Source organism: Chenopodium album, chromosome 7 (assembly GCF_948465745.1).
Source record: "Chenopodium album chromosome 7, dcCheAlbu1.1, whole genome shotgun sequence".
NCBI classification, from domain to species: domain Eukaryota; kingdom Viridiplantae; phylum Streptophyta; class Magnoliopsida; order Caryophyllales; family Amaranthaceae; genus Chenopodium; species Chenopodium album.
This window is the reverse complement of record NC_137840.1, coordinates 77,961,377-77,977,374: the sequence shown is the minus strand read 5'-3', so window position 1 is coordinate 77,977,374 and position 15,998 is coordinate 77,961,377. Positions and strand designations below refer to the sequence as shown.

At 34.9% G+C, this 15,998-nt stretch overlaps 2 protein-coding genes across 10 annotated transcripts; both read left to right on the top strand.

The window, feature by feature from the left end:
* The first annotated feature begins 926 nt into the window (after nucleotides 1–926).
* LOC145638698 (protein-tyrosine-phosphatase PTP1-like) lies at nucleotides 927–7,745 on the top strand. 5 transcript variants are annotated; one of them, XM_081689692.1, is made up of 9 exons: nucleotides 927–1,385; nucleotides 3,640–3,736; nucleotides 3,874–3,956; nucleotides 4,271–4,408; nucleotides 5,307–5,441; nucleotides 6,325–6,473; nucleotides 6,560–6,701; nucleotides 7,208–7,293; nucleotides 7,439–7,745. In XM_081689692.1, the coding sequence occupies exons 1-8, from the start codon at nucleotides 1,173–1,175 to the stop codon at nucleotides 7,289–7,291; spliced, it is 1,041 nt and encodes a 346-aa protein (XP_081545818.1). In that variant the 5' UTR covers nucleotides 927–1,172; the 3' UTR covers nucleotides 7,292–7,293; nucleotides 7,439–7,745. The 5 variants fall into 5 exon arrangements, with proteins under 5 accessions (XP_081545818.1, XP_081545817.1, XP_081545816.1 ...); XM_081689691.1 differs by having other exon boundaries at nucleotides 7,372–7,745; XM_081689690.1 differs by having other exon boundaries at nucleotides 7,367–7,745.
* A 715-nt stretch (nucleotides 7,746–8,460) lies between these two features.
* Nucleotides 8,461–15,097, top strand: LOC145638697 (protein-tyrosine-phosphatase PTP1-like). Of its 5 annotated transcripts, none has more exons than XM_081689684.1 (12): nucleotides 8,462–8,667; nucleotides 8,924–8,982; nucleotides 9,632–9,752; nucleotides 9,868–9,951; nucleotides 11,592–11,696; nucleotides 12,140–12,198; nucleotides 12,345–12,476; nucleotides 12,719–12,853; nucleotides 13,633–13,778; nucleotides 13,860–14,001; nucleotides 14,569–14,655; nucleotides 14,755–15,097. In XM_081689684.1, the coding sequence occupies exons 2-11, from the start codon at nucleotides 8,956–8,958 to the stop codon at nucleotides 14,641–14,643; spliced, it is 1,026 nt and encodes a 341-aa protein (XP_081545810.1). In that variant the 5' UTR covers nucleotides 8,462–8,667; nucleotides 8,924–8,955; the 3' UTR covers nucleotides 14,644–14,655; nucleotides 14,755–15,097. The 5 variants fall into 5 exon arrangements, with proteins under 5 accessions (XP_081545813.1, XP_081545810.1, XP_081545809.1 ...); XM_081689683.1 differs by having other exon boundaries at nucleotides 9,859–9,951; XM_081689687.1 differs by lacking the exon at nucleotides 11,592–11,696 and having other exon boundaries at nucleotides 8,461–8,667; nucleotides 9,859–9,951.
* Nucleotides 15,098–15,998: the final 901 nt, after the last annotated feature.

Below are 15,998 nucleotides of genomic sequence, written 5' to 3'. Positions count from 1 at the left end.
GATCCAAGATCTACACTAATCCGTCTCAAAAAATAAAATTAATTAAGGGGGGCAATATTTTGATAAGTTGGAGTAGAGTAGCCAAGAAGGGCAACATAATCTGCTGATCGATTTCCTTTCGCGATTATATTTCGGGATATATTAGTCGTAAAAATTTCAAAATTGTCTTCACTTTTACACCCATATTGCGTTGATAATCAATATACTACGAACATACGAAGTATATCGCAAATTGATATATACTGTCAGTGTATCAGTTGTCGTAATTTAACATTCCCGTCCCAAACTCATTCTCTAGAGTTTAAAAACTAATTGGTAGGTTTATTATAGCTTTAAACTGACACTTTTATGCCCACAAGGCATTCACTTCAACTTTCAAAAAAATTGGTGAAATTAATTCAAAATTGTGTATTAGAACTGTCGATTGTAAGAATTTTTCGGCTTTTTTAGACCTATAAAGTATGTAGGACATGAATCATGATGCTTGTTATGGAGCTCGCGAGTCGTGAATCCATGGGAGGCCTTTTTAGTGGTCGAAACCAATTTAGCCAGTTCCAATATTGTAAATATAGCTAGTCTTCAATTTAGCCGTTAGAGAACATTTTTGGACTCAAGTTAGACATCCAACATTTGAAGTAAATTTCATAGACTGCACGAGACCTATAGAGACCATCTAAACGGTTGAAACCATTTTTAATAATCAATAGAAGCAATCATGACCACACATCCCGTTACTAACTCATCGAAAAAAGCTCAAAAGGTATTACCATGATGTTAGCTTAAGCTTAACTAGTACTTCTAGTACTCGTTATTAATTAGCCAACTATGTTAACCATATTTCTTTTCACAAAAAAATGGTTCAAAAAGCGCACACCAAACACCCCCCAACACCCATACAATAATCTCCCACCATAACACCAAATCCACCAACACAAAAATCAAACAAAAAGGAAAGAGTGCGAAATCAAATTGACCCACATAAATAAATAGATAATCTATCTCTTTCGAAAATCTCTCTTCCAAATCACAATTTTACAGAAACAACAGCTCACACTGTCTAAAATTTTCAGACTTCCCAGAAAAAAAAAACCCTACAAATTTGATCTTTTTTCATTTTCTCAACAACGGGGAACTCTGTTTCATCCCGGATTTGCTTCCGGAAAAAACCCAAAATGTCTGCTTCTTCTCCAAAACCTGCTTCACTTTCTCTTCATTCTTCTTCTTCACCACCTCCTCTTCCTCCTCAATCTATCGATTTTTCAGAACATTCCCCTGCATTTTCTCTCTCTTCTGACCAGTTTCATAACTGTTCTCGTGCTCTTGACCTCTTCAAACAAAAATTGGACAATACCCAACTCATTCAACGCGAGTTCGATTCTCTTCAGGTACTTCTTATTCATTAATTTTACTCATTTCCCAGAAAAATAATTGATTTTTATGAAGTGGGTTGTGCTTTATTTGGTGGGATCAGCTTGAATGTTGCAGTTTTAATTATTTTAGGGAGATATTTGATGTACTGTTGATTTTAGTTCAATGTTGAATGTTGGGTTGTATGTACTTGTAGGTTATTGTTGTATGATTAGAAGATTTTTTGGATATATAATTAGAAGGAAAAAGGAGTTAATTGATGTTAATTTTGATAATGTTGTCCAATTCAGATGCTTAAAACCTAGACATAATTAGTTGATGATCGGCATAAAGTACATTGTTAAAAGAAAAAAATGCCCCTAATTTTACCAAATATACCCTTGTTCTGTGGGTTGTCATGGTAACAGCTACAATAATTTTGCTTCTTTAGTGTCTTTTTGTTGCAACACTTTTTGGAGTTAAAGGTATTAACACCATAGATTATGTGCCAAATAGGGGACTAAATATACTTCTTCCCTTCTTTGAGAGTATAATCTACACTATGAATGCTAGATTCTTTTGATATAAGCTCCTTGAGACTTTGAGAGCGGGGTGAGTTAGGTTGATTTCTGTTAGGTACACCTGCAAGTTCTGTATTTCGATCTGTGTTGGTTTGGATAGAGCTGTTACATATTTACATGTTGTGGCATAGGGCATGATATGCTCTTTAGTGGACATTGTTGTTGAAAAGGATTGACTTGATTTTTGGGATTGCGAATTAGCAAGTGCTTATGGGATAAAATTGTCTCAGTGGTATCTCTAATTGTCACTGACTTCATGCTCCAGGGGCTTTCTAAGGGTTGTATTTTCTGATTTGACCCACACTGTTGTTAGCACTTGAGGATTCCCTACTTCCTTTTCTGTTATCTAATGTAAATTAGTGGGAACGATCATGGAATTTTAATCAAACTGAGAAGCTTTATGTTGTACGAATTCTTGAAATAAGTGGCATATTTTGATAGTATGAGTGTTACTTGGAGAACTAAGTATTAGAAATTATGAAACTATGCTTCCAACTGAGTGAGCAGTTTCTGCCTTTTGTGAATGGGGGGGAATGGGAATTGGTGGAGAGAATGGGTTGATGAGAGGGGTGTAGAGTTTGAATTTGTAATAATTTTTTTGGAGCAGGAAATATGTTTGCTTCAAGGATTTAGCTGTTATTTTTTTTTTGGAGGACATTTGCTCTAGAAGTTGTTACTAAAGTGTGCAGTGTCCTTTGTGAAGCTGCCAAGTAACATCAACTTTTCTCAGTGGCCATGTTTCTCCCATTCAAAGAGAAACTCCTTTCTGGATATTATGCTACAAAGTACTTCTTTCTCAATTCTAACAGTCATACATGTTTCTGTTGATAAGCTATTAGCTCAACCAAGCTCTACCGTATTAAACTAATTTCCATTGCTTATAAGAAAGTTAATCTATAGGAGATAATATAGTTATGCAGGATCTTGTTGAATTCGTCTCATTGTACATTTTATTAATATCAAGTATTTATAATGTTACGTACTTACGTGTATAGAATTAGTGATATATACGTTTTAAGAGGTGTCTGGGTGACCGTGAAAAGTCAAATAGGGAAAAAAATGGGGAAGAAGGGACTACTCATATCTTAGTCAAAGTAGGCACTTCTTTGATCCATGAATGTCTCTTATCAGAATATCCAGCTGGATAGTCAGCCAGGTCAATGCATAAAAAAGGCTCAAGGAGCACAAAGGCTTTTTGGAGTTCCTTGCGCCTAAGTGTGCCTCATTGAAGTGAGGTGCATATAATAAGCAGTATAAAAAAATTTGAAAAAAAACAAAATCTTTGTGCGCCTCTTCAAAATCGCCTCACCTAGACCATGTGAATGGTTCGATGGTATGCAACCTTAAGGCTATGTGAATTTTACTCCATAGATTTTCTGTGAACGGATATTATAAAATCCATGTTGCACATTTATAAAAGGGTGAAATACTAGAATTTGAATGTTATGTTGCTTCAATGGTTCATTTCTATTTTGTTCTGTTGTGGCACTTAGTGGGACCTTATTTCCTCTAGTCGTATTTTTCATTTCTTATTAATAAATAGATAAATAAAATCTCTTTTTACTTGTATAATTTATTTATTACGGAGTAATATTTATTTTTGGAGATTATGTTATGCTGTTTATTGTTTGTCCGCCAAATTTTGTTTATCAAATTCTGTTCAGTGTGATGCAGTTCCTATTCTGAGATCTTAAGCTTTTCTTGGGTGCAGGACAAAAGAATCAGATCATCTGACATGACAAAACTCTGTAGGGTGGCCCTTGACCCTGTAAATTTGAGCAAAAACCGCTATACTGATGTTATACCATGTAATTTCTAATCCAATCAATCTATTTCTTTGTAGTTTTCTAGTTGTTTCACACTTCCACTGACTCTTTTTATCAGTTTGAATGTTGTTATGAATGAATAATGTAATTGACTAGCCTGTTGTTGTCCTTGTCTCCAGTTGACAGCAGCAGAGTTGTTTTGACCTCATGTAAGGACTATAGACCATCAGCCAAGGGTTACATTAATGCGAGCTTTATAAAAGTTAGTATGTGCTCTCCACCACTGAATTATGTAACCCTGGACTCCTGGAGTAGTTTTTACTAATTTGTTTTATTACTCACTCCTTCCATCCAGACTTGATTGCTGTGTTCTGATTATTGAATGAATCATTGAATATAATATTTGACTATTTATATTTCGTACGAGTAATTCAAACCCTTTTTTGCATGAATAATTGACTATCAAAATTGCTAAATTTTTGCAAATATTGTGTGTTCGGGACTGTCTCTCATAGATGAATGGTGTCATAATAGTTTACATTCTATGTTTGACATCTGAATTCATATCAAATGTAGACACCAGCAGAAGGTGCTGCTCAGTTTATAGCCACACAAGGTCCATTGTCACATACATTTGAAGATTTCTGGGAAATGGTGTTGCAGAATCGCTGCCCTGCGATTGTGATGCTAACACGGCTGGTTGACAATTACAAGGTACTTCACTGTGCCGTATACCATCTTATTTGAGTTGTGTGACCATATAAGGAAAGGCACTTGTGACTTGCCAAACTTTTCTCTAATCATATGCTATTTGCTTCTTCAACTCATCCATGTCTTCAGTCTTCACTAATAAGCAGATCAAAAAACAAATTAAAGTAAAATACACTTGACTATTGTTTGTTTAGTGATGATACACATGTTGCAATTCCATTTGAATGTGTTGTGTGAAAATGAAAACACTGTTGACGTTGCACTCCTATGCCCATAAAATTATCTATAATTATTATCCAAGGAGGCAAATACTAGAGATAACTTTGATGTTAAATCAATGACAAACTTGATGTCATGGTGAACTAAAGCTTGTATGAAAGTTACCTATCTTAAACAATATGGCAAATGTTCAGTTAAATCTGATTTTAAATAACTATATATAAGCTTATATGGATTGTTGCGTATAAAATTTATATGGATTAGAAAGGAAGCACATCTCTAAAACATCAGTAACAGAGATAATTTTAACTTTTTAAGTGCCTGTGTTTAAAGCATATAATGTGTGAGGAGATTGAAAAATCAAAGTTGGTTAGTTTAAGCTGCTTGTATTTCATTTGAGTATATGTTTTATTATTTGCAGTGTGTATACGAGTATTTTAGGCCTGCCACACACAGCTTTTGTAAGCAAGCAAGCTTAATGCTGTATTCTGGGAAGTTATTGGTTCTGGATTATTTATTCTTCCATATATGTGATGGCCTATATATTTGTAGAAATGCACGCAGTGATTTATTCCTTCTTGTACTAGTTTGGGAGCGTGGATATCTTAATTGCTCTCTACAATTTTCCGTTCCGAACTCTGCTCTAATAGTGTGTATCTACATTTTTGGATTTCATATGCAGACTTTGAAGTGTGGTGATTATTTTCAAGCAGAGGATGGTCCTCGGGAATTTGGTAACATATCAATTGTCACAAAATGGATCAAGACAACTGGGAGCTCTTTAATTTTGCGACATTTAGAAGTGACCAATGCAGAGGTAAGATCATTCTATGTGTTCAAAATTGTAGTTCATTGTTGAATTATTGTCTTGAAAATTGAACTAGAAGGAACTAGAATAATTTTAAGGAATAAATATGCTAGGCTATGGCCTTATCTATTTTTTTAATTGATCTTTGGATTAGGAGAGAAATCCAGTGAAGTTTTTAAAGACGATCCAACTTGAATCATCTCAGTGGAGTTTTTAAAGACGATCCAACCTGAACCATCCTTTTAAATTAACTGAAGAGCTTTGTGACGAGTAATAAGAGAAAAGAGTGTAGTAAAATCTTAGCTCTAGCCCTGACCACCCAAACTTTGTAAATAGTTCTCAAATTAGAAAGCAGATGATTATACTGCAAATAAGAAGGCTAATGATAAGCCAAACACTCACTAAACTATATCATTCATCTTCATGAAGCAGAAGCACTAGCCATTTCATAGCTAATACAACTTTCTTGTTTGCAATAATTGAGGAGAAATTGTTTCATACTCTTGGTGGGAGTATGGACTATGGAGTATGGGTAAATAGAAACAGAGCAAGGAATGCTGAATAATCATGAATTATGAATATTGGATCATTTTGCTTTGCATCGAAGTGCTTGGACTTATTGCATTAGATAATACTATTTGTAAATAAACCGAGAATGTATTGGAAAAGTCTTACTTCTATTTGCTTCTTGAATTTGTTTATAAAAATTTGTTGATTAAAGACCAAGTACAATTATCAGTTATCACCTCATCAGATTTGTTCCTTGACATTGATACTGGCAGTCTGGTAACTAAGCTGAATTCTTTTTAGTGTGAGCTTGTTCTCTATAACTTGATGTACTTGATGAGACAGTGACCAGTAACTTACTGTTGTGCTTATGTGGTTATTGCAGTCGGAAGAGGCACCATTGTCTGTTTTGCATATTCAGTATCCTGAATGGCCTGATCATGGTGTTCCCAAGGACTCAGTAGCTGTTAGAGAGATTTTTAAAAGAACGTATCATCTGCCACCTGGTTTAGGGCCTTTAGTGGTACATTGCAGGTATACTTCGTGCTCAGTTCCTAGTTTCTGCTCTCTAAGTTAATCATTGACCATTGATCCTCACACATCCTATTTTCTTTGCTCAGTGCTGGAATTGGTCGCACAGGAACATACTGCACCATTCATGACACACTCCAAAGGATTCTTGCTGGAGACATGTCTGCCTTAGATTTGGCCAATACTGTTGAGATTTTTAGATCTCAGCGAGTTGGAATGGTTCAAACACTGGTACTCTCTCTCTCTCTTTCTCTCGCTCTCTCTCTCTCTCTCTCTCTCTCTCTCTCTCTCTCTCTCTCTCTCTCTCTCTCTCGAAGGGGTAGGTGTGGGCACAACAGAAGGGGATATGGTAATTACTAGTTAGCTATTTCAGGAGGACCATCCCCTATGAGCCTAAAAGGGACTCCAACCATAGGGAAACCCTTCCCCAAAATAGGAATCTGGATGTTACGGTCAATGAGAACCCAGTAATACAACCCAACCTTGAAGTTGGAAGAAGTGGGAGCACTACCATTGAATTTCCAAATAGTGGCTCTGCCACTCTTTTTTTTTCGTCACTGTTGACTTTGTGAACAAGTATCTCTTAGGAAAGAAACTGGTTTTACTATAGTAGGATAATAATCTCTGCATTTCTTCTAATGCTGAAGTGTATGTTAATTGTTAGGATGTGAAGTAATGTCCTATGTCTATGAACTTAATACATTTTTTTGATTTTTATGTATGTGTCTTTTATCTAGGATCAATACTACTTCTGCTACAAGGTGGTGGTTGATGAATTGGAGGAGCTGATATCAGGGTACAATCCTGAGAAAAGTGCTTGATGGTATATCCAATTATTCTCATAAGATTGCTTTTATGTAAATTTTGCATCACAGACCAATTATTTTCTACTTCAGCTCAGAATAATGCTATTGCAGACTCTGCAGGATCGATCCTGTCCTTTTTATTTGGTTGCTTCGTTGCTGCAGCAAGACTGGCGCAGGCGCAAAAGAGCAGCAGTGACTTCTCAAGGTGATTATTTCAACATGGATATTTACAGAAGGAAGAATGAAGATTGCTTGATGTGCAACGTAATACTGAGCAGACTGTATTTCAGAGTTTCTGTTTTTTAATCCCTGGTAGCACCAACCTTGGAAATTCGGATTCTTATGTACATTTAATTTCTATGATTGTACTTGTATCCATACTAATTAAGTATATAGCTATTCTTGTACTTGTATTGGTACATTTAACCCGGGAAAGACATTTTTAAAGTTTATTGTTGTGATTTTGTGATGATGCTTGTTTTTCTATCCCCCAACCCAAACAAATGTTATTGAAGTGTGGACATATTGCCAGTTTTGTGACTATTGTCTGTATATCAGTATCATCAATCACTAGAATTCTAAACAGTGTATTAAGTATCTTAGATTCTTAGATAAGGTTGGGCTTGATTACAATGCTGTTAATATGTAACAATTCAAATTTGATTTTAAGAGGCGTGCTTTAATAAATCTTCAATTAAAACTTTGGCATTAACGTTAATTATGAGTCAGCGGTCGTTTTGAAGGTGGGAGAAGGGAGGAGGGGCCTTTATTGGTGGTTTTTGGGGTTGGGGCGGTTGTGTGGGTGGTTTTTGGAGTGGGTAATGCTCGTGTTTGTGGTTTTATAGGGTCGGGGAAGTTTGTGTGGGTGGTTTTGGGGGTCAGCGGTGGGTCAGGTGGGGTGCTAAAGGGCCTGCCGGCCGATTTTTGGTGGTTAAGGTGGTTGCCGGTCGTTTTTCGGCGAGATAAGGGGAGGAGCTAGGGTTTGGCGATGATGGGGGTGGCTGGGAAAGTTTTGGGGTTTTTTTTGTTTATTTTTTGTTTTTTTAATTTTTATGAATTAGGATAAATGAACCAATTATATCATGCCATGTGTCGTGATTAACCCTTGGTGAATTCTAAAAATTCTAATAGCATTTTGGTGAATTTTTAAAGTGCTTTGGTGAAATAACCGTTTTAACAAAAAAATTATCCATGTATCTACTGTACAATATTGTCATTCCATAAACAATTGTTGAAGATCAACTTGTACTTTCTCCAATTATTCCTCTTCCATTCTTCATCTTAAATCACTCTTTTGATTGAATCATCCATGGTTTGATTATTAAAATCCCATAATTTCTTTCATTTATATGATTTTCTTTTTCTTCAAGCTTCCGCTCTAAACATGGATGGTAAGAATTTTATTTAATTTGCTGTATTTTACTTATTCAGCTTTTGCAACTCTTTGATTAGTGATAATTTAGGCTTCCAATCAAACTGAATTATTACATTACTGAGATTTAGGGTTTCCATTTTATGCGATTAAAAATTTAAGTAACTAATTGCGCTCAATTGTAGTGTTGAAATTTCCCGAGTTGATTATTTTTAGTTACGTCAAATTGTGATGATAAATTGATAATTGAAATATTATTGCTAATTTGAATTTAGGGTTTAAGCCTGTGCTGTAATTTGCAGTGATTATGATCAAACGATCATGGATGACTGGGGTATGATTTTGACGATCGTCTTGTTTTCCCTTTATCGTTTCGAGTTTTTAATGCTAATGATCATGGTTATTGCGTTTGTCTTGATTAATTGGCTATCTTAATTTTCTTGTTCAGTTTTATTTTTTTTAATTTAAAAAAAAAAAAAAAAAATCCTCCTTTATACTGTACCATTTTTGCCAGTTAAGAAATTATTCTGTGTGGTTAATTTAGGCTATGTAAAAATTTCCGAAGTTCGGTATACTATATCGCAGTAAAGCAAGCGTGTTGTCAAGGCCTTGCCTGGATTTGAGTAGTGATTAAGAGGGAACTTTTATAAGGTTATTAATTGGAAATTGCCACTTGATAAATTCTTATGTTAATCAAGGAGATAAACTTGGACTTTCTTGGTATGTTTGATGAGGGTAATATATAAGAATAATTAGGTTTGGTATAAGAGTGAGTAAGAATGACCTTGAAGTTGTGGGAGTGACAAATGACCCTAACCTCACAGATGGAAAGTTTAGAGGACAGAAACTGATTTTATTAAATTAGGATAATAATCTCCGCCTTTGTTTAATGCTAAAGTGTTTGTTAAGAATTAGGATTTATGAAGTAATCTTCCTATGTCTTGTAAACCTATTACATGATTATGCATGTGCCCTTTATCTAGGATGAATACCACTTCTGCTACAAGATGTTGGTTGATGAATTGGAGCGCATATCAGGAAGATGTTGGTTGATGAATTGGAGGAGCTCATATCTGGGTAGGATCCTGAGAAAAGTGCTAAAAGGTATGTCACCTTTATCTAGCTATTTTCATAAGTTTATACCCATTTCGCACCATGTACCAATATTATTTTTTGTTCAGCTCAGAATTATCTTATTTAGAGAATGTAGACTCTGCAGGATTGTCCTTGTTCTGCCATTATGTTGCTTCTTTGCAGCAGCAAGACTGGTGCAGGTATAGAAGAGCAGCAGTGACTTCTCAAGGTAATTTCCTTACATGAATATTCACAGAGGAAGAATGATGATGGCTTAATGTACAACGTACTGCTAAAATTTCCAGACTGTAATCAGAGTCTTTGCTTTTATTATTTCTTTTTCTGATTGCACCAAGCTCGGAAAATTGGGTTTCTGCCTTCTGCTGTAGTTTTAATTCATGTTCTTGTACGCGTATCTGTGTTTAATATATATTGTTTGTTCTTTTGCCCGTATGTGTACATTTAACCCTGGAGAGGCATTTTCAAGTTAACTTTGTTGTTGTTAGTATTGTTACCGGCTTACTGCTGCTTCGTATTTGATGACTCTATATACATACAACATAGACCAGTAGATGCAAAGCAAATCGATCACCAGATTCCCCCCCCGCGTCAATGGGATGTAGTCTAGCTTATTTAAATGAAAATGTATATGTGTACATTGCGAATTTTATGATGGTAATCTGACTAGAGATTGCTTTGTAAGTCTTCATCGTATTGCTTTTAATAATTGATGAAGTTTGATACTTTGTATTATTATATTCCCATTATAACAATGAGGGCGACTAAGCTGTTGGTTATTATATAAATGGAGGTAAAGGCTTAGATTTAGTATTGTTTCAATAAGGTACGATGATTATATTGGGTAGAACATGAGTTGTTGTGGGTTGTTTGCATGTGATGATCAAGTATGTATTTATTGTTCTGTGTTTTGTACTGTAATAATAAAGATAGCATATTATGTACGATACGATTTAAAATGATCAACTATAATAAGCAACTTGCTTAATGTATCATTTTTTTTTTAAATATCAATAATGCAAAATTCTTCACATAGCCATTAATTAATGGTACTTCTATATATTCCGTTTATAATAATGTAGAAAAGTTTGGGATGTCCTGATAAAAAAAGAAAAGTAGACAGACTATCTTTCTTATTTCCCAACTATAAATATGTTGAAAATCAAACATTAGAATCAGAGAACTTACCTGAAGACATTGAAAGAGAAGTAGCAATACCTTTCATTTTTTTTTTCTCACACTCGCGCTATTCTTAACTTCTTAAGGATAAATATGGCTGCTCCTGTAGAACCTACTTCAGTTTCAGGTTCTTCTTTTACCCCTTCTCTGTCTCACCCTCCCAAATCCTTTGATTTCCCACAACATCCTCCTCAGATATCTCTCTCCGCTGAGCAGATAGAATATTGCAATGATGCTCTTCACTGTTTCAAGGAGAATTTGGGGCACCCTGATTTCAAAGAACGTGAGTTTGATCTTCTTGAGGTATTATGTCTGATCCACTACTTCATGTGACACTTTACAGAGTAACCACTGTTTGATCTTTTTAAATATGAGTTTTTACCGATTTCTACTTCACTTTAAATAATTGCTGTTCACTCCTTTTTAGTAAGAAGATGTCAGTTTTTGCATCAATATGAAACTTGCAAAACAAGTTTTTGCATTATGTTAGTAAACCTATAATTATTCCGTATATCTGTTAGGGTGGGAAATACTTAGTCCATCGCACCCTGCAGATTATGCTGTATTATGTGTGATTCCTCTCGATTTTTCTGCTCATCAATATTTTCTTCATTATTATGTGGTTCCTACAATGAGATAGATGTTAAGCCAGCTCTTCTCTGATGCAGGTAGAATCAATGAAAGAATCTGATGTGGAAAAGCAAAAGGAAGAAATCTGTCAGGTGGCTATTCATGTGGACAATTTGAACAAAAATCGGTATCCAAATGTCTTACCATGTAATTCCTAATCCAATAAGTTAACTATTTTTAAAGATCTTAATCTGTCATTTCTCCAATTATAATGGAATCAAACATGTACTATGTACTAGTTACCATTGATTTTTGGAATATAACTTACACAATTAAAATGGTTAAAGTAAATGTCTAAAGTTCCTATTCATTTTGACGTAGCAAACAGTTAGTGTATGTCAAATTCAAAGTTTGATGGGGAATAATCCCTCCATTATTAAAAGTGTAAGATTATGAGACTACAATACTACATACATTCAATACCTCTTGAATCGACTAGGTTAGAGAGCCTCTTCAGTGGCATTGGGGTAATGTTGATATGGTCCGCATGTTTAATTACTGTTATATACTTGTGAATTGTCTAGCTGTGTTAATATCTTATTTTTGTCTTTTTTTTTAAAAAAAAAAATTATTTATTTATTATTTTACAGTTGACAGCAACAGAATTGTCCTGACAGACGGGGGTTACATCAATGCAAGCTTTGTAAATGTAAGTGATGTGCGCATTGCACTCTATATCTTACTATGTAAACCAAGCATGATCACTAGATTCACTACATACTTTTTTCGTAGTTTAATCTCTTTTTTCTTTTTTTTTTTTTTTTTTTTGTCCATCGAATTTTATGTCAAATTTAGTCTTCTGCAGAACATGCTCCTCAGTTCATAGCCACACAAGGTCCATTGCCAAGCACATTTACGGATTTCTGGGAAATGGTGTTGCAGTATCGCTGCCCTGTGATTGTAATGCTTACACGGTTGTTTGAAGGGGTAAATTGATTGCTGTCACCTTATTATAATTAGCATTCTATGTGACAGATATCTGGCACTGATGTACTTCTTCCAAACTCCCTTTGATTCTTTTGCTAATGCTGCTTTCAAGGTTCAACTCTTGAATTTAGGTTTGCATCTCTGGAGTAAAAAACAGAAAGAAACTCTTTGTTGAACAGAGTGTTTGTACTAGTAATCTATTTATGTGTAACTTAATTTCTGGAATGGAATTTCTAATGCAGAAGTTGAAGTGTCATGACTACTTTCAAGCAGAGAATGGACCTAATGAATTTGGCAACATTTCTATCGTCACAACTTGGATAAAAGAAACTGGGAGCTCCTTGGTCTTTCGGCAATTGGAAGTCACCAAAGCAGAGGTAAGGTCATTTTAATAAAAGAAATTAATTGGACCAAAAAATAAAATAAAATGAAGACCTGCAGTATGAAACTTTGTTTTTAAGATTTTTTTTTTAAATATCCATTTATTTATTTATTATGAACTAGTATGTTTTATCTTTCTTTCTATGCAGTCTATTTTGGTATGTAGCAAATTTTTTTTTATGTATCTTTGTTTATATTCAAGTAATAGGATAGTGTAATACTTGTATATAAAATAAGTGATTAAAAAAATTAAAAATTCATAGTTAGACCTGAGACCTGCTAGACCCAGTGGATCTGGTATGGGTCTAATTTATTTAGAGCCAAGTGGATCTGATCTGGGTCCACCTTTAAAAATCCAGGTCTGGTCTGGGTTTGGTTGTGGGTCTTGTCAGATTTGACCCATTGACATCCTTAGTTTTGTTCCTTGAACTCTTCATTTTACCTTAAGGACTCATGTCAGCTCTTTGATGATTTGACATATGGTTGTGGATGCTTGACAGTTTATCCTGGGCCAAATAAGGAGTTTTATAGCCAAGGGCCAACTGGCCAAGGCTAATGCTTGGGCACAAACCTGAGTCCAATAAACGTGAAAACTCTGGAACATTGAAATGAAAATGATTAGTACGTCTATGAATTCGCTGTTTGATAGTTATACAGAACTATGTTAATTGAAATTCTGCATTTATCCATATATGAGCTTTCTTTCTCTGGCATTTGTAGTAGCAACGTCCCTTTATGAGATGGTACCTCACTGTTCAGTTCACATTTGTTTCAGTCGAAAGAGGCATTGTCGGTTTTGCATATTCAGTATCTAGGGTGGCCAGATCATGGCACACCAAAGGACACAGTAGCTGTTCGAGAGATCTTCAGAAGAATTTTTCATCAGCCTCCCAGTGTTGGCCCGATATTGGTGCACTGCAGGTAAGTAAATGACTTTATTCTCCGGGCTTACTATTCCCTGGATAATTTCAGATTTTCTGACATATTAGCTACTTTTCTCAGTGCTGGAATTGGCCGTACTGGAACATACTGCACCATTCATGATACAATCCAAAGAATTCTAGGAGGAGATGAGTCTGCCTTAGAATTAGCCAAAACTGTCAAGGCATTCAGATTTCAGCGAGCTGGAATGGTCCAATCACTGGTATTTTCTTTTCTGAATGTTGACAACTCTTGTGTTTGGTCTTTTGGTTATAACTATTGCTTGGGTTTGTATGAAGCTATAAGATTGCATAATTAGTTATTGGAAATGCTGCAGTAGTCATGTTGAATAGTCCAACCCTTTGATGTTGCATTGTCTGTACAGAAGAATGGTCACGTATACGTAGTTGTAATTTCTAAATAAGGATGTCCATTAAAAGCTGTTACATTTTCTGAAAGAAAACTTCATTCCTTAACAAGGAGGCACCTACAATTTATTTTAGGCCTTCTCAATATAATAGTGTACTTTCTAGGATTAATTTTTTAATTTGGACTTCCCTTGATTGTTATTGATGGAAAAGAAATTTAAATCAATACATTATTGGTATGATGAAAATGTAAAAATTTATTTGCGATTAGTTCTCCTAAGGAGAAAGGCTGGTGAGTCAGACTTTTCAGTAACTATCTTTATATATTCTGTTTCTATCCTAATGCTGGGATCTTATATAATTAGCATGTAATTTCTCTGCTTCTATTCTATTTTTACGTTTATAAGTGTGGATTTATCTAGGATCAATACAAGTTTTGCTACGAGGCTGTGATAGATGAATTGGAGGAGCTCATATCAGGAGGAAATAATCCTTAAATGCTCAATATGGTATAATTTAATTGTTTGCATTGTCTTTTCTTTGTACTTTCATCGAACTTCTGTCTTTTAGACAAAACTAGCATTATGGATCGTCTCTCTGTGTTTCAGCTCAGGATTTTGAGTGATTTCCTGCCCTACAGAATCCATGCTTGCGTAGCCATTTTAAGCCTCTGCACCTGTTTCTTGGAACACTGGTTTCTGCTGCAAAATCCAAATGGAAAACTCATGTATTTGCTTTTAGAGTGTGTTTGTTAGAAGCACGCCTTATAGGTGGCTTCTATTTGCTATTTCAGTGTGTTGTTGTATTGATTTGTCGAAGAAGTTGTGTGTTTCAAGCTTTCTAGAGTGATTTACATTTCTTGGAAAATTAATAATATGATCTGCAGGATAATTTCTTCTTTAGGTAGCTTGTTGAATCAGGTGATGATTCTTAAGACTGTTGACTGAAGTACTAGGGCAAATTGATTAATTCAACTCAATTTATTGCATCTGTTATCACATTAAAATCCCATGATATACTCAATTAAGAAAATTGGCTTATAATCATGAATATTTTTTTTTGACCGATAAACTACGGGGAGGGGCCCCCATCCTATCACAGCAATGGGGCTGTGAGGAGTCGAACCCCCATCACATGGGGGGGAGATGGAGGGACCAACCATCCCTCCATCCCCTCACTCCTCTTATAATCATGAATATTACTCTCTATAATTGATGAGTATAATGATTAATATATTCATTATTGGACACAAATTAAACTTATCACATCTACATCTACTTGTTTAAAATCATGTTTTATATCCTGCAAAAGGGGGTCCAAATTTTGACTAATACTTGCTTCTAGGGCCTAGGATGATAGAGATTTCTCCAGAAAATTTATACTTTGTGCCAATTTGTCATACTTGACTTGGTCAGTTGGTCTTGTTTCAAAGTTGAGGTAATCGCAACAACTTGAATGAATTATGGATATGAATCAGAGTCACATCATAATGATTTATAGTTTTTGTATAAACAATTATCAAACCTGAGAAGTAGGGTATATTCACATGCAAATATGTAACCATTGACTTTGCAAGCATGTAAAACTGTACTAAATGCTTTGGAGTTTCGACAACCATGATAAATCAATCATCGAATGATACTCATTTCTAAGATTTTGCACCATTCTTTCTCTAAATTTACTACTCATATTATGTTTTAATTTGATTCGACTCTATGATTTTCAGACACGCGGCTTGAATACATCACATAGTCATTTATTCTAAGTATAATTAAAGTGTGTTTATTCCCTTATAAACATATGACCGGTGATACAACTGCACAGTGCGCACCTAAAGTATCATTGCAATCAA

What these genes read in the sequence shown, in the direction of transcription:
- LOC145638698 (XM_081689692.1), top strand. Translation starts at nt 1,173, where the DNA reads ATGTCTGCTTCTTCTCCAAAACCTGCTTCACTTTCTCTTCATTCTTCT. An exon ending in TAGAAGTGACCAATGCAGAG is followed by an intron (nt 5,442 to 6,324) that starts GTAAGATCATTC and finishes TGGTTATTGCAG; the next exon opens with TCGGAAGAGGCACCATTGTC. An exon ending in TTGGAATGGTTCAAACACTG is followed by an intron (nt 6,702 to 7,207) that starts GTACTCTCTCTC and finishes TCTTTTATCTAG; the next exon opens with GATCAATACTACTTCTGCTA.
- LOC145638697 (XM_081689683.1), top strand. Translation starts at nt 8,956, where the DNA reads ATGATCAAACGATCATGGATGACTGGG. An exon ending in CCTGAGAAAAGTGCTAAAAG is followed by an intron (nt 9,753 to 9,858) that starts GTATGTCACCTT and finishes TAGAGAATGTAG; the next exon opens with ACTCTGCAGGATTGTCCTTG. An exon ending in CTGGAATGGTCCAATCACTG is followed by an intron (nt 14,002 to 14,568) that starts GTATTTTCTTTT and finishes GGATTTATCTAG; the next exon opens with GATCAATACAAGTTTTGCTA.